General features: G+C 40.9%; 1 protein-coding gene across 1 annotated transcript; it reads left to right on the forward strand.

The window, feature by feature from the left end:
- The first annotated feature begins 2,513 nt into the window (after positions 1-2,513).
- On the forward strand, positions 2,514-22,834 carry LOC124270501 (laccase-1-like). The gene is made up of 12 exons (XM_046705516.1): positions 2,514-2,809; positions 10,371-10,471; positions 10,863-10,982; positions 14,131-14,291; positions 14,786-15,282; positions 17,022-17,197; positions 17,891-18,026; positions 19,320-19,426; positions 19,586-19,738; positions 20,656-20,757; positions 21,144-21,294; positions 21,756-22,834. The coding sequence occupies exons 1-12, from the start codon at positions 2,749-2,751 to the stop codon at positions 22,037-22,039; spliced, it is 2,049 nt and encodes a 682-aa protein (XP_046561472.1). The 5' UTR covers positions 2,514-2,748; the 3' UTR covers positions 22,040-22,834.
- The last annotated feature ends 2,499 nt before the right edge of the window (positions 22,835-25,333 follow it).

The raw sequence follows: 25,333 nt of genomic DNA on the forward strand, positions 1-25,333 counted from the left end.
TTAACTGTTTCTTAATTGAACCAATTGCTTAGTATATTACTTTGATTATGTTTTGTCAATATAGCAATTACTGGGTGGCTTCTCAAATGTTATAAAAGCACTATGACCACAATTAGCGGTAATTTTTGTGTGTGATGATTGTCTGTTTATTTACCTAATACGTAGACATAAGACTTGGCTTCTTATTCTGATCGAGTGTTAGAGCAAGTTAATTAATTGGCCTTACACTTTTCCATCATAGTAATATCAAGAGCATCAAAGGCGGTTTGGAAATAGCATTTGAAGGACACATGTACAGTAAGCATGCAAGAACAAAATCTGGTGGAAATGTACAAAGAGGTCCATTATGGCCTGAATTTAATACAATTGGTTATTGTGACGTATTTCCTGTGACTTTCTTTCCGATTATCGAGGTCTGGTAAAAGAGCCGGTCAGTCCCGTGGTCTCCTGCTGTAAGTTGTCATAACCGACCTGACACAAGTAGATCGTGCGTTATCGTCCTTTTTCACATAATTATAACCATAACTTTAGCAGACTTTAAGAAGTAAAATGCATGTTTCAGCTGTTACACACCCTCTCACTGAAGGTTAGCTTTCTTTACAAGTATATCCTTTATGATACCCATAAGGGCCAGACATTTGTAACGCTATCAGTGATAAACCCTTTATATATATCTCTGATGTGCTTCTCGGCTTTGTCACTGGAGTATACATGACGTGGTTTCAGAGACAGGTTTCAGTAAACCGCTTGACGATGTTAAACATTTTTATAAATGTTTACAGCTTGTAAGACACAAGGTAAGGTATGTTACTCAGGAATGCTCCATGTCTTCTAGATCTAGTCACATCAAGTAACACGAGGAAAGACCACCAGGAAAAGGGCCAGTGTCTGCACTTAAAAAGCATGTTTTATGTACAACAAAGATCCAAGATATGATCTTATTGCCGCCAAGGTCCATGAATACCATCATTAAAATGCACAAAAAGATAACCTAAACAAAGAAATTAGAAAGACACCAAACATTGGATACAGAAAAGTAAGTAACACGGTTTCCACATTCCTACGCTTGCCTAAATCACAGTGTTTGACAAACCTTAAAAACCTATCTTTACCAGCTTAGATAACCACCTACCAGTTCTCGGAAATAAGCCAAAGTTGGTCATGTTACCTTCTAACTACTCCGTAATTGTTGTCTGTCTGTAAATGTCTGGCGTCGTCCCGAATCAATGAGCTATGTCATGACACTCGAGACCCACTGTAAACAATAACAATGAGAGACTTTTTTCAATTGTATGTCGACAGGTCTACACATATATTACAAACCCCTACCCACAATCAGACCCTGGTCAAATGAGATGAAATTGGGATCATTGATGTTGTGTTCAAAGTTATTACACTTAAGTGTTAGAGCGACACGTAGTGTTTGAGTATAAATCGGCGTCGTTGAGGATGACATTTTCACAAATCATATATATTATACATTCGTTATGAATGGCGTAACATCTGCTTGTGAAACGTGTGTCTGTGTAAAAGTGGACTGAAATCACCACTCACCTGCCTCCAACACTCGCACAAGAAACAAAAATGGTGATTTACACAATTTACAATTTGTAAAGGTCATATTTACAATTTGATTTTGTAAAGTTGATATTTACAAAGCTTGTACATTTTTGTAAATTTAGGAAGGATTTAGTACTACTTCTTTCAGTTTATCCTTTTCCGGATCCGCTGTTTTAATGTCTCTCTGATGTCAATCTCAGGAGGAGAGTATAGACTTAATTATTTTATACATGAGAACTGCATGAACACGCCATATTTTAATATTATCCATTGATCCCATGTATCAAAGCAATAATTGCATCTGACACGTAACGGGATAGCATAAACATTTTGAAAAGTTGAGATAATCTTTGAAGTAAGTAAGTAAGCTATTCTCCGTCCTCTTTGATCAACTAGGAACCAAGTCTATATATTCGTATAACTTCACTCAATCTCCATCCTTCTTGTTCTATGTGTCAACAATAATATATTGACTGTATGATAAGAACTATGTTGTATTTACCGCTAGTATGGTAAGTATTTTCCAAAATACCGTTATCCAGAAAGCGCAAAGATGTATAATTGTCTTTCCTGTCAATGTTCGCCTACACCACTCACGTGCCTTCACCCAAAAAACCCAGACTCATCTACCCACTTTCATGACCCACATATTAAACTCCATGAAAAGGTGGAGAGAATGGTGAGAGAGAGAGAGAGAGAGAGAGAGAGAGAGAGAGAGAGAGAGAGAGAGAGAGAGAGAGAGAGAGAGAGAGAGAGAGAGAGAGAGAGAGAGACCAACTTCTATGTTCTATGAATAGTCAACTTCTTTATTGCAATGTATGCGACGTTAACTTTATCGTACCCTAACCTAACCTGTGTTAGCTTTCTCAGTACAAAAGATTGTTTACAATTCAATAGACGTAAATGCACTCACTCTTGACATACATGGGAAACTATTTATTATATACCGCGTCCATGTTACGAGTATTTGTATGTATCTCCAGGTACACAATACCTGTATATGCTATTCTTAAGCCGGTGACCAATAGGACACGTGGAATCCACCGCGTGATGTACGTACATATCCCCACGCGGGCTCTGTATATATAAATATCCGAGGTGTTCATCCGTATTCACCCTGTATCAGCCGAGGTCGACCGAGGTTGCCCGACTGTGTTGGTCCCGAGAGTTGTCGGTGTATACCTGAACATGAAACAACTACTACTTTGTGGAATTATATTGCTGACCGTGCACCTCTCTCTGGCCTCAGGTAGGGGACTTCTTTATATCACTGTGCCACGTCAATTTGTCGGGGTCATGGATAAACAACACTTACTTTGTTGACATCGTTGTAGAACAGGTAGGAGTGGTGTGTTTATACTCATATGACATTGTTATATACATTGTACAGAATCTGGCAATGTACATCTATTTCGCTATGAGATTAAGAAAAAGTATTGTTGCAGAAAAGAATTGATAAATGACTTCTATCTACTCATGTAAACGCTAAATGTACTACAGGCCTGTGGCCTTTTTAAGTACTGAAATAAAGATTGATTGATTGATTGACATTGTTATGCATTCACTTGCCCGCACCACTCACATGCATCGAATATCTGTCCCAATCGCTACCAATTATCTTCAGACGTGTCAACATGTGTCGATAGTTTTAAACATTTAAATGTACACCGAACAGCTAATAAATTCAGCGTCAGAGAACATGTTGGGATGGTGAACCAGGAAGGTATCACATGATATCACCCAGGCGATAATTCTTATGTCGCCAGATTTTCAGTGATAAATTCTAGTATTCGCCGTCTCCGTAAAGTGCTTATATTTTGCATAGCCCATGGAGAGCTTACTTGCAGACAATCACTGATTCTGTGTAGCGTTCGCCACAAACAGCAACACCAATAAAAACGTTCAATCTTCGTTCTGGGACTTTACACATGTTTATCCAAATGAATAGTCGCCCGTGTTCAGTGAACATAGTCTCCACAGCAGCAAGGTGGGCGGGGTAGATGTATCAGATGTCAACAGGGAAAGATGAGAGAAAAAGCAACTGACAGGAATAAGTTCAGTGTGTTGTATTTTATCAAACAACTGACATAGGTCTAGAGTTAAGTGTGCATTCTCTAAAAAAACAAATGGAATATACTCAGTGTGTTGTTCTGGATGGTTGAAGGAAATGACTGCCGGAACCGTACATCATGGGGCGGGGGTACTTTCATACATGCACGACTGGAAGGGGATGCCTCACCGGCTACATCATTAGAAGCTATTGTGTTGCTCGTCACCAGTAATCCAACAGTCTGTCCATGTTCGGGGCTGCTGCTGCTGCTGATGACATCAACACAATGACATCAAACCAACAGAGTGGAACCACCCGGCCTCGTATCTACATCGAGTTGACCTATATACCTGTATACATATTGAATGATGGGTTCTCCTCTTGACCTGCTTGTCGAGTGAAAGGGAATATACTGTAAATCTTGAATTAATGCGCCTCCAAATTAATGCGACTGTTGCCCCCTTGACAAAAGTTCGAGTCCACATTAATTGTATGCAGTGATAAAATGGCTGCTGTGAAATTTACTGGACATGTGTTCAAGCCTCACCGTAAATTAACCTGACATTAATCTAATATAATCAAACAGGAAACAGCACAGCTTATTAGCTTGGAGTAGTTCCACAAAGAACCGCACGAAACCTTGATAAAACAACATTTCATTGATTGGTATGAAAGAAGAAGTGTTTATGATCATGTACAAATACACTCTTCAAAAAAAGAATAAGCCATTTTTAGAAGAGTGAGTGAGTGAATATTGCTTGACGCAGCATCAGCAATGTTGCAGCTATTCGTGGCGACATTTTTAGAAGAATTTATTGCGTTAGTTTAAGAGCAATAGATACATAGATATTCTTTATTTCTTCCAAAGTTTGAAGGTTACAAATGTATATCATACAGTCATATTAATGGCACATGATACAACAGAAATGTACATGAAATAATTTATACAGGGGTAAGGTGAAATACAACAATTAAAATATTTTTAGGTACAGAATTCGAGACACATATTATAACATTTGCCAACACATCATAGTTTAACTGGTCCTTTACATCTTCCGGTATTTCACCAAGTAGAAATTTCATAAATTCATCATCATCATAGGTCCATAATTTTACAAACATATTAACATCAAGTAAGTCACAAATTTTTTCAAATAAGACATTTCTTTCAGCAATATTAATCTTACAAGACATGCTTGGCATGTTTTCTTGGTGACGAATATTTCTTCAAACGCTTCTAAAACAAGGGAAAATGTTAAAATTGCCACGTTTCGGCCCTGAAGCTGTTTACAATCACACAAAGATGACGTTTTGGAAAGAAATAGTATATTTGTATTGGTTTTGTCGCAGCTGCATGAGTCCAATATTCTCAAAATCACCTATGCGTTTCTTTTTGAAGAGTGTATATTGACATGCTCGAAACGTGAATTGCTTTCTATGTAGGCATAGGTACACCGCCCGACTGTCGCACCTAAAACATTAATACACGTGTGAAGAAAACTCGCAATCGTTTCATGATTTTCATGAGAGACTATTTATGTTGGAAGTAAGTAAACAAGACTAAAACGTCTAGCCTAAATGTAGTTTCGAAATCGAAAATTTATGTTATCGTTGCAAATTACAAATTTGTTTGATTCATAGTGACATCTGATTAATCGTCTTCACTTGATAGACACACTTCTCTTTCTGTTCTGCTGTCAAACCTACTTCAGCTTACCTCGGGATATTATTGATATGTGCGAATATGTGTAAGGTCATTGTGCGAAAATTCAACATTTTTATCGGCGTTATTGTCTGTTGGTGTTAACGCAAGTTATCTACTGAACACTACACTGAAGCAGCGAGTCAACTCCCCACTATGACGTCATGTCACGTAATGTGTACACTGCTCGTTAACTCTAGTTTCCGGAACAAGAGCAGTTTTTAAACATTTCTGGCTACAAATGTTGACTTCTTAAAAAATTGTTCTTCAAGATATTTCTGCTATCTAACTACTAACCACTAAAAACTCCGTTTCGTAGGTATCGTTTCTCAAGGGGAGAAAGGTTATCTCCCTTCGTACTTGCTAACGATCATAAAACGTTCTTGTGGGAACATAATGAAAATGGAGGGATGTGTACCATCATGTAAGTTCTAGTGTTGGATAGTTATTGTCGGTTGTATGTTCTTCTTGAGTTGTTTGAGTTGTGTTGTTTGTATATCTGTTGTTTTTATGTTTTATATATCTATGTTGTTTTTATGTTTTATATATCTATGTTGTTTTTTCTGCTATCCAGATTGATACCATCATGTCTACAGTCATTTTTGAAACTCAATTGCGAAGTTTAATTAATGCCAACAAAGACTACTCTCACCTTTCGCATTCAGGCCACGCGCGTTAATTTCAAACTTTACAGTAGTTAATACTACACGAACTTGTTATTCCGACAGCGCGCGTGGCAGACCAAAGCTAGCCGTGTTTCCCCCTGACAGAGACAGACAGACAGACAGACAGACAGTTTATTCACGTGTCACCTCATTACATTAAAATACAAACTTAGCGCGATATACATTGGTACTGGTACAAAAGTGTTTAAAAATGCAATGAGCCACTCTATACAGAGTTAAGAGAGACTATTAAGAGATAGACATAAGGACCTATACAATGCATATTTGTATAATGTTATAACTGAAAATAATAGTTGAACCCCCTGAGTCCCCCATTGACTCCGCCAACGCAAAAAAGAATCTTCAATGTGGTCTTAAGTCATTTTCGAAAGGGGAGTTCGAACCCCCTGAACCCCTCTCTGTATCCGCCAATGATAACATATAGTGAGTCCTTTAAGTGAGTATAACCTTTTGATGGGTAGTATATAAATGCATCAGAAGGGATAAAGGAAATATTCGTTTACATTTTAAAATAGAAGTATGGGTTTTGGCAGCTAAAGGACATATCACAGGGTTTGAAAATATAAAACTGGCATCTGTACATCCTGGGGCGTTCACAGTTCACCATAATGACTTCACAGCGTCTAATCAACTCAAATATTGTCGTATCGAGAGACATCGTAAGAGAGCATGACATTCATCTTCTACAGCTTCTTGACATGTTCTTTCATCCAGAGGCGTGTTGGAAAATCGGCCGGTCTCTATTCTAAGTGGTGCATCTCCACTCCTAACCTTGGCCAGTGCACTTCTGTGTGATCTAGGCATTTCACTTGATGGAGTTTTGTGTCAGCTGGTTTCAGCTGGTGCCACACCACAATACGCTGGAATACGGAACAGTATCTCAGCTTCATGACGTTTAGGGGCATTTGGAGATAGTCGTTGCATAAAAGTCGTAACATACCATCACTGTCTCTCCTACTGGGCGTTAACTGGTTTTAAGAAGCCGTATGGTTCTGATAACCAAATATCAAGTTTAATAACTGATGATATCGGATGAATATCCCCACTCCTTATCCTCATCTCAGTCGTGGGGTGATATCTTGAACTTCCGATGTAATGAATTTCCTAAGCCAAGTGTTTTGTTTGTTGTAAAAAAACAAACAAACAAACAAACAAACGACAACAACAACAAATGCTTAAATCTAAATGTATTTATTCACTCAGCAATATTCCCGCTATATGGCGGCAGTCTGTAAAAGTATCCAGTTTGTACCAGAAACCCAGTGATCAACAGCATGAGCACAATGATCAACGCAACACGTATCAACCAAGACAGCGAGCCTGACCAGCCCACAAGTATAGCTTGCTGAAGAACAAGTCTAACGCGAATCTTCCCTTAGCCAAGATGCATCGTAACCCTCCCAGTTGTAGATAAAATAATTTATTTTTATGTATGCAAACAAGCATTGTTATGGTAAATCTAATTTGGCGAGCTGATAGGTCAGTTGTTGCAAGTACCGACCTCGGGGCATACTGATATCTGGGACGGGTTTGTTATTCAAACCTGTATCTCCAACAGACAGACTTTGGCCAAATCTTTCTGAAACTGTCCCCAACTATCTTGCATAAAGAACAGTTTTAGTTTCAACAAAATGTCTCCACCATCAAAGGTCTGAGAGCACAACTCTGTGAGGAAATGGATGTCTACCTTTGATGGTGGCGATATTTTATTTTGACATCAAAAATATTTTTCGAACCGAAGTGAGGGAAGTACGTTGCCAACCTTTGCTCGCTGTGCCAGCATATAGGAAGACTGGTCATTTTCCCTATTAGCGCTACGGTGGTTCACCCATCATTTGACGGTCTACAGGCAGCCGCATGGAAGATCTTTCTGCTGTGCCTTATAAGCAAATGGAGATTTCTTATTCCCTGGAGTTGACATTGATTATTCATAATAAGAGATATACGAGGGGCAATCAAAAAGTTGTCGGGTTCACCTAGAAAATGATACAAGTGCATCTGTTTTTAATTTTATGTTTTATTTTTTGTACATACATGTATTTCTGTCAACTTCAAGCAAATAGGTTTTGCTATGTTCCAGCATCACGATCCCCATTTTGTTTGACTTTTTATCTCGGTCCCCCCCAAAACGCTCAATAAATGCATCACAAACTTCAGGAAACAAAATATGCAAGCTAAGAGATAGGTAGAAGTCCGCTAGAATGAAACTTAGGTATTAAAGTGCACAAAAAGAAATTTGAAACTACAATCGCTTGTTAAAGTGACTCCTCCCTTCATGTTTACAGAAAGAGCTTGTTTTGGAGACACTACCTTTCAGATGACGTAAGCATAAGAACATAATTTATTCTAATGTTTTCACTTATTCATACATGATGCCAAGGGTTCAAACTAAATACTGAATGGTCACACAGGTGTCAGCTCTCACTTTATTGTATACAGTGTCAGCTTGAATATCTGGACACAAAGTTTTTGAAAGGCTAAAATGAGGGTGTCCTAAATAAACAGCCCCCTAATCAGGAATGCTAAACTGTATTTAGATTTCCTTAATCTGAACGGAAAATCAATACTTTTTCAAATGAAACTGACGAAAGAAAGAACTAATATGTCCCTATTAATTATTATAACCGAAACTGGATTCTGAAATCAGAATGGATAAAAAAAGAAGAACGGAGAGGTAATCGGAAATGGGCGTCACACATTGTACCCCTGAGGGACATCGAACCCGGGTCTTTAATCATTATGCTACCCAACCGCGTAACGGAAACTGGAGTAAGAATAATGTTTTTTAAAGAAGCACTGTCATGGTCTTATAAAACGAACATGTTCATGGGACAGAAACTACGGCTGCTCTGATTGTCCTGTCGTGTATATTTATATTTTAAGATTGATATCAAATGTATTTCATTTCATGTAACGTTCCAAGTTTTGACATTCCTATAACAAATTAAGTAGGTGTCATCTCTATTGGATAGGGACTCACATGATATTGTCGGTACAATACAATCGACCTTGTTTTTGTGTTGATGTGGAAAGGTGGTTGTATTTTTAACATGGTGCATTCATTCCTGGTATGACCTACACAGTATTTTAACACACAGATCTGATATCGTACTCCCCAAAAGTTAACATCCATGCTGAAGTGTACACACGCCATGCCTGTTCAATTCTATATTTAAATGTTTGGTACAGGTTTTTGTGAGAGAGACACCAGCTCATCACATCTGCCTGCTGTTTATCAAAAGATTAAAGTAAATCCTTAATATAGTTTTGTAGGTGCCACTGGTCAATATACTTCAGTGAAGTGAAGATGGACAGCGATGAGTGTATTCATTGATATAAGCTCAAATCACTACCCATAGCTATCAATCACCTTTGTGTGAGTATATCTCTACTTGTTTCGACAAAACTCCTGATCGGCGATCGACATGTTTATATTATCAGCCGATCGCGATCGTTTGCGAGAAACAGTTTCTTCATAGATATCTTCAAACAATTTGAGTAGCACCGACATGTTTTATTCTTACATTAAGGATCACAGTATTCCAATGGCAATTTCACTGTTCAACGAAAATGAATACTTATACATATATACTATCATATAAAAATATAGGCAATGTTTATGTTGTAAAAAGTAGAGAATGAGGTGGGTTTACTTTGTATATTTCTTCTGCTTTCAGTTTTAAGGAACAGAGTTCCATCCCTTAAGCATTACAGGATCCAGTGGCAGTGGCTCTGCTTAAGGTTCTTTATTAGTCACTACTGTATATATAAACAAGAGCCTAAGCCGTAAGCGACGAGACCACATCAATTTGTTCTTTTTCTCTCACATGAAGCAGCCACACTGTGACTGCGGAATATTGTCCAGAACGGCGTTAATCCGAACTTGATCACAATTTAATAAACCCAACTTGACCACACACTTTAAAACCCAGCTTGTTAACACGCTTTTAAACCCAACTTATCCACACACTTATAAACACATCTTGCTCTCACACTTTTAAACACATCTTGCTCACACTTTTAAACACAGCTTGTCCAAACACTTTTAAACCAACTTGTCCACACACTTTTAAACCCAGCTTGTCCACACACTTATAAACACATCTTACTCTCACACTTTTAAACCCAGCTTGTCCACACACTTATAAACACATCTTACTCTCACACTTTTAAACCCAGCTTGTCCAGACACTTTTAAACCTAACTTGTCCTCACACTTATAAAGCCAACTTTTCACAAACTTATAGATTCAACTTCAAATTCAGATTTAGACACATTTCTAAAGCTGCATACGGAGATGTTTGTAACTCAGTGGGGTTCAAATGATTCAGACACAGTTCTATAGTTGAATACAATAACCTGTATTTCACAGTGGCGTCTACCCACGAGTGCAAGCGGACATGCCAGGAGAACGAACTACCCCGGGTGTGTGTGTACAACTTCACTGTGGAGTGGTACAGAACGCTATCTAAGGTGAGATAGTCAAATGAAGACCGAACGACTCTTTCATATAAGTATAGTTACTCTGTCGTGTCATCTGAGATTGAGCCGCCATATTGATGGAATATTGCTGAGTGCGGCGTAAAACTAAACTCACTCACTCATCTGAGATTGATTACATTAATAGGAAAGAACTGGGTCGCCTTTAAATCATTTTAGAATATATATGTTCCAAAACTTCCTACATACTAGATATATCATCTGATATATCTGTAGCGTAAAATGTTTCTCAGATAATTTTCTGGGTTGTTAGATGAAGTGGTTAGATAAGCCGTTCAAATATCCAACATGAGTACAATCTATGAAGTCTATTTAATCATGGTGTCCCTCCAGCGCTTATAGCCTATTCATTGTGTCTGTTCAGGCATGCTACGATTGTCCCTTCAACCACTCGGACTGTTTTCGGCCGCACTGTGTGTCCGGAGATGGGAGGATTAAACCCTTGATCGCAGTCAACAGACAAGTGCCCGGGCCATCTATTGAGGTCAGTGTGAACGCCGTACCTTTGCCATGAACGAATTCATTGACATACATATGCCGTGTACAGTGAATACAGTGGTAACTTTAGGCTTGGAACGCATTTTGACTATTGAAGAGCCATGCATCCCGATTAAGGGTATAAAACGTGTGTGCAATAAATAAATACATATGTCATATTGATAACATGTAACGTGTATGTGAAATAAATCATTTTGAGTTATTATATACTCAGGGAAAAAAATAAGGGATCACATAAAAGCACAAGTGTTCCTTTATTTATTTGTATTTAAAGCATTGTGACGCCACATATAGTCCTCTGTCAAAGGTATGTGAAGGTGGCTGTGTGGTAATGTGTTGTGACGTCAAAACCCCTGTTGTAGCTGTGTGAGGGTGACGTAATAACTCCTCTGTTGTAGCTGCGTGAGGGTGACGTAATAACTCCTCTGTTGTAGCTGTGTGAGGTGACGTCATAACACCTCTGCTTTAGCTGTGTGAGGGTGATGTCATAACTCCTCTATTGTAGCTGTGAAAGTTTGACGTCATAACACCTCTGTTGTAGCTGTGTGAGGGTGACGTCATAAATGCTCTGTTGTAGCTGTGTGAGGGTGACGTCATAACTCATCTGCTGTGCATAAATGAGGGCGACGTCATAACACCTCTGTTGTAGCTGTGTGAGGGTGACGTCATGACTCCTCTGTTGTAGGTGTGTGAGGGTGACCGCATACTGGTTTGTTGTGACGTCACATACTCTTCTCTTGTAGCTGTGTGAGGTGACGTCATGACCCTCTGCTATAGGCGTGTGAGGGTGACGTCATGACTCCTCTGTTGTAGGTGTGTGAGGGTAACCGCGTGGTGTTGTGATGTGACGTCATATACTCCTCTGTTGTAGGTGTGTGAGGGTGACCGCGTGGTGGTGTGGTGTGACGTCATATACTCTTCTGTTGTAGGTGTGTGAGGGTGGCCGCGTGGTGGTGTGGTGTGACGTCACATACTCCTCTGTTGTAGGTATGTGAGGGTGACCGCGTGGTGGTGTGTTGTGACGTCACATACTCCTCTGTTGTAGGTGTGTGGGGGTGACCGCGTGGTGGTGTGTTGTGACGTCACATACTCCTCTGTTGTAGGTGTGTGAGGGTGACCGTGTGGTGGTGTTGTGGTGTGACGTCACATACTCCTCTGTTGTAGGTGTGAGGGTGACCGTGTGGTGGTGTGTTGTGACGTCACATACTCCTCTGTTGTAGGTGTGTGAGGGTGACCGTGTGGTGGTGTGTGTGTGACGTCACATACTCCTCTGTTGTAGGTGTGTGAGGATGACCGTGTGGTGTTGTGGTGTGACGTCACATACTCTGTTGTAGGTGTGTGAGGGTGACCGTGTGGTGTTGTGGTGTGACGTCACATACTCCTCTGTTGTAGGTGTGTGAGGGTGACCGTGTGGTGTTGTGGTGTGACGTCACATACTCCTCTGTTGTAGGTGTGTGAGGGTGACCGTGTGGTGTTGTGGTGTGACGTCACATACTCCTCTGTTGTAGGTGTGTGAGGGTGACCGTGTGGTGTTGTGGTGTGACGTCACATACTCCTCTGTTGTAGGTGTGTGAGGGTGACCGTGTGGTGTTGTGGTGTGACGTCACATACTCCTCTGTTGTAGGTGTGTGAGGGTGACCGTGTGGTGGTGTGTTGTGACGTCACATACTCCTCTGTTGTAGGTGTGTGAGGGTGATCGCGTGGTGTTGTGGTGTGACGTCACATACTCCTCTGTTGTAGGTGTGTGAGGGTGACCGTGTGGTGGGTGTGGTGTGACGTCACATACTCCCTCTGTTGTAGGTGTGTGAGGGTGACCGTGTGGTGTTGTGGTGTGACGTCACATACTCCTCTGTTGTAGGTATGTGAGGGTGACCGCGTGGTGGTGTGGTGTGACGTCATATACTCCTCTGTTGTAGGTGTGTGAGGGTGACCGTGTGGTGTTGTGGTGTGACGTCACATACTCCTCTGTTGTAGGTGTGTGAGGGTGACCGTGTGGTGTTGTGGTGTGACGTCACATACTCCTCTGTTGTAGGTGTGTGAGGATGACCGTGTGGTGTTGTGGTGTGACTTCACATACTCCTCTGTTGTACCGTGCTTCAGGTGGGTGTGTGAGGATGACCGTGTGGTGTTGTGGTGTGACGTCACATACTCCTCTGTTGTAGGTGTGTGAGGGTGACCGTGTGGTGTTGTGGTGTGACGTCACATTCTCCTCTGTTGTAGGTGTGTGAGGGTGACCGTGTGGTGTTGTGGTGTGACGTCACATACTCCTCTGTTGTAGATGTGTGAGGGTGACCGCGTGGTGTGACGTCACATACTCCTCTGTTGTAGGTGTGTGAGGATGACCGTGTGGTGTTGTGGTGTGACGTCACATACTCTGTTGTAGGTGTGTGAGGGTGACCGTGTGGTGTTGTGGTGTGACGTCACATACTCCTCTGTTGTAGGTGTGTGAGGGTGACCGTGTGGTGTTGTGGTGTGACGTCACATACTCCTCTGTTGTAGGTGTGTGAGGGTGACCGTGTGGTGGTGTGTTGTGACGTCACATACTCCTCTGTTGTAGGTGTGTGAGGGTGACCGCGTGGTGTTGTGGTGTGACGTCACATACTCCTCTGTTGTAGGTGTGTGAGGGTGACCGTGTGGTGGTGTGGTGTGACGTCATATACTCCTCTGTTGTAGGTGTGTGAGGGTGACCGCGTGGTGGTGTGGTGTGACGTCACATACTCCTCTGTTGTAGGTGTGTGAGGGTGACCGTGTGGTGTTGTGGTGTGACGTCACATACTCCTCTGTTGTAGGTGTGTGAGGGTGACCGTGTGGTGTTGTGGTGTGACGTCATACTCCTCTGTTGTAGGTGTGTGAGGGTGACCGTGTGGTGTTGTGGTGTGACGTCACATACTCCTCTGTTGTAGGTGTGTGAGGGTGACCGTGTGGTGGTGTGGTGTGACGTCACATACTCCTCTGTTGTAGGTGTGTGAGGGTGACCGTGTGGTGTTGTGGTGTGACGTCACATACTCCTCTGTTGTAGGTGTGTGAGGGTGACCGTGTGGTGGTGTGGTGTGACGTCACATACTCCTCTGTTGTAGGTGTGTGAGGGTGACCGTGTGGTGGTGTGTTGTGACGTCACATGCTCCCCGTTGTAGGTGTGTGAGGGTGACCGTGTGGTGGTGTGGGTGACGAACGACATGGAAGATGGCCAGGCCACAAGTATACACTGGCACGGACAACACCAAATGAGAACTCCATACTCGGACGGAGTTGGTCAAATCACACAGTGCAACATCGGCGTCAAGGAAACTTTTAAGTATGTTTCATTCATTCTGTTTCACTCATAAACATAAATGGTGATTAACCACATGTTTAATATATATCGGCATCATAGAAAAGATTCCTACTTTCGGGAATGTACACGATGTAGTTTGTTTATCAACTGTAAGTGTATGTTGTTTTAGCCCTGCTTTGTGATCAATGGTTTGGTTCAGAGTCAAACTCATACCAAGATATCGCAATAAATACTCCCAATAGAGGGCGGTCTAAAAGAACTGGTGGTTATATATAGTTTTGTATAATATTAATGTTCTGTTGGTCATAATTATAGTGACAGCTCATTTCTTGACTGAATAGGATACCGATAGCGGCCGTCAGGCTTCTTGAACCAATGCAAAGAAATGTTAAATTGTTTTTCTCAATTTCACCTCTCTCGAAAAACCAAAACAAGTTCGGTATTTGGTTGAAACAAAATATTGTTAATGATTCTCGAAGTCATGTTGTACTTGCAACCTGTACAATACATTTCAGATACGAGTTCACAGCCTCGCCTGCCGGCACCCACTGGTACCACGGTCACACAGGCATGCAGCTCGCTGATGGTTTATTCGGTGCCTTCATCGTCCGCCAACCCAAGGACCGTGACCCCAACGGTGCCCTGTACGACGTTGACGATCACGTCATGTTGGTAGGAGACTGGATTCCAGTCACGTCAATGACGAGATACGTAGATCTGATGCATGACCTTTACGACTCATCTCTACCACAGGGACTGCACATCAATGGCAGAGCTCGCAATGTTGATGTCCCAAACAAGTTCAACATCGTCAAGACGAACCTGACCACAGCCAAGACACCAATGGAGGTGTTTGAAGTGACGAGGGGTCAGAAGTACAGACTACGTGTGATTGGATCGTCCGCCAACTGCCCAATACACGTGGCAGTAGAGAAACATCAGCTGCAGGTGATCGCCAATGATGGAATGCCTGTCCGGCCAAGACCAGTCGATGTCTTCATTGTTTTTCCAGGTGAGACTAAGTTGCTTTGTGTTTTCTTAATACTTTCCGGATGAGACTGTTTTGCTCTGTGTTTTTATGAATACTTTCCCGGTGAGACTAAGGTTTGGCCTTTTCTGAATACTTTTCTGGCTGATACTAAGCTTTGGCGTTTTCTGAAAACTTTCCGGGTTGGTACTAAGGTTTGAGTGAGTTCCTCTGGTTTTCTGAATACTTTCCTGGTGAAACCAAGGTTAAATTGGTGTACTTTTTCTGTATACTGTCTACTTTAATCATAAAAGCTGCTGTTTTACATGTTGTTTCATAATGTCCTTCCACGCCTTAAACGAGTTCATAAATCGCCCTCTGTAGGATATAGCAGAAGATGGCGACAGGCCGCTGGATAACACGTAAACATCACTGACACATATACCCAGTCATGCAAATAGTCTTCGCGTACTAATTCACTGGGTAAGGTTGAGCGTGTGCGCGTAATAAAACCGAGACCAACACTACCGAACATTGTTGAGCTTATATTAGGTCGCTAGTTCAATATTTGATGGCTTTGCTCAGGGAGGCTATGCGAACTTAATAGGGTACGTCAACACAGTGCACGTCACGGCGTAGACCGGCAAACATTCCTGTCTCGTTAGATGAAGTGTCTTAGCAATGTACTTACTTACCGCTGGACCTGAACATGGCTGCATCATGGTGTCATCTGTGACAAACTCGTGTCAAATACTCAGCTTTTGATTTGCTGAAACCTAATCCTGAAAGGTATTAAGGGCATCTTTATGTTCTGTTAGGGAATGTGTGGACTCGTTCACGTTCAGTGTGCTGCAGAAATAGAACATGTTTGGGTATACCATACATGCATGCATGCATCCATCCTTACATACATGCATGCATACATACATACATACATACATACATACATACATACATACATACATACATACATACATACATACATACATACATACATACATGCATACATGCATGCATGCATACATACATACATCCATCCATACATACATACATACATACATACATCCATCCATACATACATACATACATACATACATACATACATACATACATACATACATCCATCCATCCATACATACATACATACATACATACATACATACATACATACATACATACATACATACATACATACATACATACATACATACATACATACATACATACATACATACATACAAACATACATACATACATACATACATACATACATACATACATACATACATACATACATACATACATACATACATACATACATACATACAAGTAGTCACTTAACTACATAACATACTTAACTGATCAATCGTCTTTTACACTCTAAAGTATACCGTCAGTTTGATCAACCACGTACCTGCCTTACCTTCTCTCCCCTCCAGTCCTCCGTGGAACATGAGTCAGTGTGTGAGTTCTGTATTACGCCACACTCAATAGCAATATTCCAGCTATATGGCGGCGGTCTGTAAGTAATCGAGTCTGGACCAGACATTCCAGTGATCAGCAGCATGACCATCATTCTAAGCAATTGGGATTCGATGACACGTGTCAATCAAGTCATCGAGTCTGACCACCCTATCCCGTCAGTCGCTTCTTACGACAAGCATGGGTTACTTAGGACCAATTCTAACCAAGATCTTCACGGGTCCCGTGGAACACGAGTGTAAACATAATGTGACTCCTGCTATCACATTCATTTCTGAAATCTAACTGCTGCTTCCTTGTAGGTGAGCGATACGATTTCCTGTTGTTTGCGAACCAGGACGTGGGTAACTACTGGATCAAGGTCGTCGGTTTGGGGGACTGCCGAGTGGCTGATGTGTCTGCGGCTGCCATCTTGAGATATGCGGGGGCACCGGATGAAGACCCCAGTACTGAAACCATGTTCTCGACTGCAGGCGGGGTGAGTCGACAATTATAGCTAACAACTTCATTAACTTATCAAGTTCGAAATCGGTCTTGGTTGTGTGATAAGGGAAAAAATCACGAACGGTGGTTGTAATAAGTAAACACTATAGTCTGTTTGCAGTGAAAACGTACCGATGAATTTCACTTTAAACAAGAAAGTAAATCGAATAAAGTGAAATTAAGATTGCGAATCCTCATAATTTTACCTTGCCAATTGAACATTTAAATATCAGAATTTTATTAAACTTAGGATAACAGTTGTTTAACAAACGATCATAGTTTCAAATCGGTATTATTGGTTTGTTTTACAAGGGTGTATGCACATTAAATGAAACACCGGTAGGGTTGGTCTAAGTTAACGCTCATTTGTTTCAGTGTTCCAACTACTGCGATTACCCCCTTGTAATACAAACCATTTACTTATTTGATTTACTTTTTGGTTTAAAGTGAAATTCATCGGTACGTTTTCACTGCAAACAGACTATAAGTGTTACACTTGATGGTATTTCGATCACCCATCCTGTTTGGAGTCCACGTATACCAAGTACTCCTAAGACAACATCTGACTGTTTCTGACTGAGAGAACATGCCTTTGACTGTTTCTGACTGAGGTAGCAGGCCTCTGACTATTACTGTTTCACAAAGTCTTCCCTTGCTACTCAGTTTACAACGTGTCTGACTGTTGCAGGTGATGTTGAATCCAGTCCCATTGCCAAATTCCGAGTTTTATGGGAGGAATCACAGCTGGCTTCGTCCTAGCGAGCTGCGTTATGCATATGACGTCAACCTGACAAATCAGACTGTGGATACAAGGCTGTATATAGGTAGGAATTATTGGTGTGACACAACAGATACAAAGGTGTATACAGATAGGAAATATTGGTCTGACACAACAGATACAAAGGTGTATACAGATAGGAAATATTGGTCTGACACAACAGATACAAAGGTGTATACAGGTAGGAAATATTGGTCTGACACAACAGATACAAAGGTGTATACAGGTAGGAAATATTGGTCTGACACAACAGATACAAGGGCGTATACAGGTAGGAAATATTGGTCTCAACAGATACAAGGGCGTATACAGGTAGGAAATATTGGTCTGACACAACAGATACAAGGGCGTATACAGGTAGGAAATATTGGTCTGACACAACAGATACAACGGTTTATACAGGTAGGAAATATTGGTCTGACACAACAGATACAAAGGTGCATACAGGTAGGAAATATTGGTCTGACACAACATATACAAAGGTGTATACAGGTAGGAAATATTAGTCTGACACAACAGATACAAAGGTGTATACAGGTAGGAAATATTGGTCTGACACAACAGATACAAAGGTGCATACAGGTAGGAAATATTGGTCTGACACAACATATACAAAGGTGTATACAGGTAGGAAATATTGGTCTGACACAACAGATACAAAGGTGTATACAGGTAGGAAATATTGGTCTGACACAACAGATACAAAGGTGCATACGGGTAGGAAATATTGGTCTGACACAACAGATACAAAGGTGTATACAGGTAGGAAATATTGGTCTGACACAACAGATACAAAGGTGTATACATGTAGGAATTATTGGTCTGACACAACAGATACAAAGGCGTATACAGGTAGGAAATATTGGTCTGACACAACAGATACAAAGGTGCATACGGGTAGGAATTATTGGTCTGACACAACAGATACAAAGGTGTATACAGGTAGGAAATATTGGTCTGACACAACAGATACAAAGGTGTATACAGGTAGGAAATATTGGTCTGACACAACAGATACAAAGGCGTATACAGGTAGGAAATATTGGTCTGACACTACAGATACAAAGGTGTATACAGGTAGGAATTATTGGTCTGACAACAGTCAGTAAGTACCAGTATTGGTTTGAAACTTTGCAAACGTGAAATATACCTTTCTAATAGGTCTTTTGCTGGATTTAAAGCTCCTTCACGAACCAACAGATTCATTGATGTTCCCAACACTTCCACTGATTCTACCAACACATCCACTGATTCTACCAACACTTCCACTGATTCTACCAACACTGTTCACCCTTGTACCTCATTGGTTCCTTGATTCCGTGGACATTATCTGTTTCAGGTATGGAATTCAACAACAACGACAACCAGAAATACAACAACAAGGAACTATATTCAACTGCAGATATTCCGCCCCGGAAAGGACATTTTACACCTGTTATGGATAATGTATCCTTCCACCAAATGTCGATATGAGTTATGAAATATGAAATCGAATCGAGTACTTTTTAAATTGATGCCAACGATATACTGAATACATATATTCAATATAAAACTGAGCATTGTAGCAATATTTCAAGTCAACAAATCGTCTTAACGCATGCGCAGATAACCTTCTTCCTGCCTCCCATCCCAGTATTGTCTCAGCCGGAGGACGTTGATGAATCGTGGTTCTGTAACAGATCAACGATCACGGACTCCGACAAGTGTTTGACGGATCTGTGTTTATGTACACACATGCTTAGGTTTAAGCCAAATGAGGTTAGTCAACTCTATATACGGGCAAAGCGTCTTTAGTGAGTTAGTGATTGATTGTGGATTGTGCTTTAGGGACCGTTCATAATTCATGGCTAGGTGGGGTGATGATGAATTTAAGGGGGGTCGCACATTTTGTTCTGGGGAGCTGGGGGTGGGGTCATCAATTTTGTACACACACTAGGGGGGTCATCAATTTTGTACATAAAATTATGTGTAAAATTATGCTTAGAAATTATGGGATGGGGAAGGGGGTCATTTATTTTGTACATGACATGCAGGGGGTCACTTATTTTGTACATGAATTCTAGGGGGGGGGGGGGAATTCACATTGTACATGCTTCTCCATAAAAATCATCATCAACCCACCTAGCCATAAATTATGATCGGTCCATTAAAATCTATGATTGACCTCAATCGGCGGAATAACCAGCTTGTATTATCCGAAAGAACAGATTCCACTGGAAGTATACAGAAAAAGGCAAAACATACACAAATAGCGATAAAAAAAGTAATGGACAAAAGAGTGAGAAAGTAACTTTAGTTTTACGCCGCTTTTAGCAATACTCCAGCAATATCACGGCGCGGGCTATCGGAAATGGGCTTCACATATTGTACCCATGTGGGGAATCGAACCTGGGTCTTCGGTGTGACGAGCGAACGCTTTAATCACTAGGCTACCCCACCACCTAATGGACTAAGGAAAATCCCTGATGACATGGTGTATGCCAAAAGGGTAAGCATGTCTTGTCCTGCCGCTTTTGTTGTGTGACGACGCGCGTCTGCCACGCTGGAATGGCCAGTGAACACAGAATAAACAGATTTCAATTCGTTCAGACCTCCACATTGGATACTTGTCCCTTTTTGGATTGTTGTTGACAAGTAAGTTGTCGGTTATATGTTATTTTCTTTTTTGACTTCAGATAGTAGAGCTAGTTGTTATAAACGAAGCAAAGACATTCGGGGAAATAGGCCACCCCATGCATCTACACGGCCATAGCTTCTTCATCTTGGGAGAAGGACAGGTGAGTGGTTCAGAAACCTAACAAGAGTCACCAACAATGATGGTACGTAGATGTTGGTATGAGGCCACGGTATTTACATTGGTAAAATGACCATATCGGAACGAAGGTATCCATGACAGAGATGTGTATCTGGTTGAGCTTAGAATTGTCCTCAAACAGATTTAGAATTTAAAACAAATGGGACAAAACTGGAACCTGCCATTGGGCGCATTACACCAATAATACTTCTGAAATCTGCTCAATCCATCCGTCCGACCACACCATACACCACGCGGACGTGTCCGACGTGAAAAAGCCCACATTGTTAAGTATGCGGCAAGCACCTGGAGTGATCGTAGCCCTTTGCACCACTCTTATCTTGTCACATTCCAATAACCATGTTCCAGTTTAACAGTACGTCAACAAACCGGGCTGAGGTGATGCGCCTAGATCAGGAGGGACAGATCCCCCGCAACTACATCAACCCCCCTTACAGAGACACCGTCAACGTGCTCGACGCCGGTTACGTCATCCTCAGATTTCAGGCCAATAATCCAGGTAGACGTCTGTAATTTTATTCAGAATGTACCTTGACATGCTGTACTTCATCATATACTTATTTCTACTGGGAACTATTCTGTCGTGTTATTTGGAAACCATGGTACTATTTATATGTGTTCCGTCATGACGGTGACGTAGACAGGAAAGTAGCGAGTACTACACGAGAGTCTGTCAGATACCATTTAATAACAATGAGTTTTAAAACGTATCTATCGAGCAAAAACAAAATTTCAATTTTCTACTTTGATTTATAAATTTGCAGTGACGAAGAAAAATTGAAATTCGAAAATATAGTCGAAGTAACGAAAAAAACTCGAAATTTCCAAAAATATTGTAAAAAATAGAATAAACTAACAATTTCGGTTTGAAAAATATCTAATGCTACCAAAGTGGTACCAGTTATATCATCCGGGTTTTCTCAACAACAGATGTGTAAGAATTACATGTCCTTCTTTCAGGCTTCTGGTTCTTCCATTGTCACACTGACAGTCATCTGGCCCAGGGGAAGGCCTTGCTGGTGAAGATAGGAGAATACCAGGACTTCCCTCCCATTCCCTCCACCTTCCCAAAGTGTGGAGGGTGGGGCTTCTCTAACGCCAAGAAGAAAGAGGATCGCCCATGTTCGACCAGTGGATCTGCTCAGCACTCGCTTAGTGTCCTGGTGGCCACCTCATTAGCAATACTTGCATGCAGGAGTATTGGCCAAGGGTTCACAACTACCTCTGTTGACAGTATATTATGATCATATACATCTTTTTACAACTTTCATACAAGCTGTATATTTCTTTGCACATGGTATGTACAAGTACTATCACCAGTTAATTAATTCCATGTTTTGAATTTGGGTTTGTTCGAAAATGCTTTTGTCAACAGAAAATAAGGAGGCAGTTTACTGTATCGTTACTTGGTTGCTTTCTACTTGGCAGGCAATACTCAGTATATCTAACAATTGTTGATGTAGAGGTAAGCCCAAATGACGATCGGACGCTTTTTGATTTTCTGGAGACGACATGCAGGCGACTATGGTCATACGCAGACCAGACCATGTTGAACACATTCCAAAGTTAGAACTAAAGTCACGACCTGTGTGTCACTGATGTGTTGGCCCTGGCTCATCTTTGTACAGAGGTCTTAGAGTTAGGCCAACAATTAACACATTTCTACATCAGCCCAGGCCTAGAAAGGTAAGCAGCACTCCATATGACCACACAGCTCTCAATGACCAGCTAGCACTATTAACAGACATTGACATGCATTTGTTTGTTGTGCAAGGACCCTTTGGTAGTATTTCAGTGATTCCTCACAGGCATACCAAAGCCAATGATTTCGATGTCTTTTTGAAAGTTATTATGTATTCTGTAAATATCTATGGCTAAGACCCTTACAAAACAAGAAAAGACACAGTCTAACAAAAACATTGACGTATATGGTCAAAGAAGGGAGAAAGCCCCTTGGTATTTGCACTGTTCAAGTTAAAAGGTCAAAGATAAAGATGTCCAGACACTGTTAAAACTATGAATAAAGCTTTTGATTTCAATTTACTATATATATATGTATCGCAAAGGTGAAACCAGGCTTTATTCCCGACCTGTTTTTCATAGATAAGGGGGACAGAAACATGAGCATATGAACGGCATGTTTAGGTTATTGGTTATTCCGTGTATAGTTTAATTCAAATACATTGGTGCACATTGATTTTGACCCATCCACATTAACATAACCACTCTTCCTTGGCAAAGAGGAACGTTTAGATGTATGTCGCTTCTAGTTGAAATTAGAGATATGCAGATTGGTACACTGGATTATATCCTAATAACGTTTTTAATAAAGTTGCTACTTTTTTCCAGTGTAAGTAACCTTAGGCTCAGTATTATTCGTTACACTGCTATACTGAGTCTAACCTAGTATAAGGTCGCGTCAGCTAACCTTTTGGACTGACCAATCAGAACACAGCTTTCCAAATCGCGAAAGTTAACATTCGCACATACCGTTTGAACCTTTACCTAAAAAACCCGAACGATTCCGAATGCTATTTTGCGCACCATCGCTTCCGAGTGATACACGCAATGAGTAAACAGTCGCTGAAAATAGCCTTTTTGTCAATATGCAAAGATGTTATCTAGCGAAATTGTAAGCAAATAGTAACCATGTCATTAGAAACCCATAAGCGTATATACTGCAGGTCAAATACCTGTGTTTTATGCGGATTTTCGTTTGTTGATAGATCAGTGTCAACGACCAGGGAAGAGAAAATTCAAAAACCGTTTTGTAAGTCCCGCCGAACGCTAACAAGTAGTCGTTGTCTGATTGGTTAAATCCGTTCGGCCGTCTCGCGTTTGATTGGACGGTCATAGGTCGCTCAAAGGTTAGCTGACGCGACCTACTATAGGTTATGTTAGACTCAGTGTAGTCTGTCTCACAGTCCCTGAACCACATTAATTTCCCTACTGCCAAGCCCTCTCTGCCGTGCTATAGCCCTAAATAAAGCAAGTCTAGATTTCCTCAGGTTCTGAATCTCTGGTCTGCCTAGGCCTCCTTTTCGATATAAATGGGCTTGTTTGTTACTATCAAAATTATATATATTCAGAGACTAAACCTTAGTCTAGACTCAGTGTAGCAGTGTAACGAATAATACTGAGTCTAAGTTTACTTAGACTGTACTTTTTTCGATAAACAGATATGAATATCATATTACAATATATATTACGATAAGTAATAAAGCCATGCCAACTGGAATAGTTTTATTGGAAACAGTGTCGTTTCGATGTCAGGCTTGTTTCCATTCTTTACACATTGTGGAGTTATTAGTCTGTGGAATATGTACAGGCATCTCGTGTTTTAGTAGCGAGGATACGAGAAAAGGCAGCCTTCAGCCACATCCTCTGTTAGAAGCATACACTAACACATGGGACACAACAGTTCACAATATGTTCATTTGTTGTTTCAAACCACACTCAGCAATATTCCATCTATGTAAATAATCCAGTCTGAACCAGAGACTCAACTGACCTATATTGAGAGCAACAGACCCTCCCTTGAGAGCCGATTTAAGACTCTGTGGAAGGATTCAGTGTTGACGTATTAATAAGAGTACTTAACAAGAACGATAACTCTGATTCTATCGATCATATTAATATGTTGGCACTTCCTCTGTTCATGCATATTCATGTTCTCTAAGTACTGAACGAAAATATCCTCTGTTTAGAATGCAAATGTAAACAACCTCGTGTCTCTTTCTTGGAAATCAACACCATTTCGGTATTTGTTCAATGTTGACCGGCCAGTTATTTATAGAAATATGCTGTTCAATTTATGTGCATCCATAATGTTGTAGTTTGGGTTTGGTATTATATAATGACCACTAACAACACACTACCTTGGATATTTGATACTGTTCGTGTTTTTGTTTCAGTATACTTGTAAAGTTTCTTAGTCCTAAAAGTGTTTGCTTCTGTTGTATTCAGCTCCACGAATAAACTACTTGGGCTTGTGCTATGAACCACCTGGCGCAGACCCACGTGAAACCTTATCAGTTTCACTGTCATCGCCAGCAGGTACACATGCATTAATATTCAGAGATATAAACCCATTCATCCCTGCACTGTCGGAGTTCGTATGTGTCTGCTTGCTCCGGTGGTGTACCTGAACATGATACTTCCATGTGGTGTTACATAACTGACTGCGCACCTCTTTCTGACCTTAGGTTGGCAATGCTTTCACTTAGAACAGTCTGCCACGCCTAGTTTCCAGGGTGATGTGTTATAGCCTGGCACATACATATATCAACATGGTGGTGTACAGTGATGTTACTAAACTTGTTGGTAGGTAATATTTGTGAGTGCTTGTGAGAATGGTTTAGATCAAATTGGTGAGCTTGTGTGTGAACAGAATGGATAAAATTGGCGCGTGATTATGAGTATAGTATGGATGAAATTGTTGACGAATTGTGTGAATTGTATGGATAACGTTCACAAGCGTCTGTGTGAATAGCATGGATAAAATTGTTGGGTAATTGTGTGAATAGTATGAATAATGT

This window comes from Haliotis rubra, unplaced genomic scaffold (assembly GCF_003918875.1).
Source record: "Haliotis rubra isolate DU_JTF1 unplaced genomic scaffold, ASM391887v1 Scf152, whole genome shotgun sequence".
Taxonomy (NCBI): domain Eukaryota; kingdom Metazoa; phylum Mollusca; class Gastropoda; order Lepetellida; family Haliotidae; genus Haliotis; species Haliotis rubra.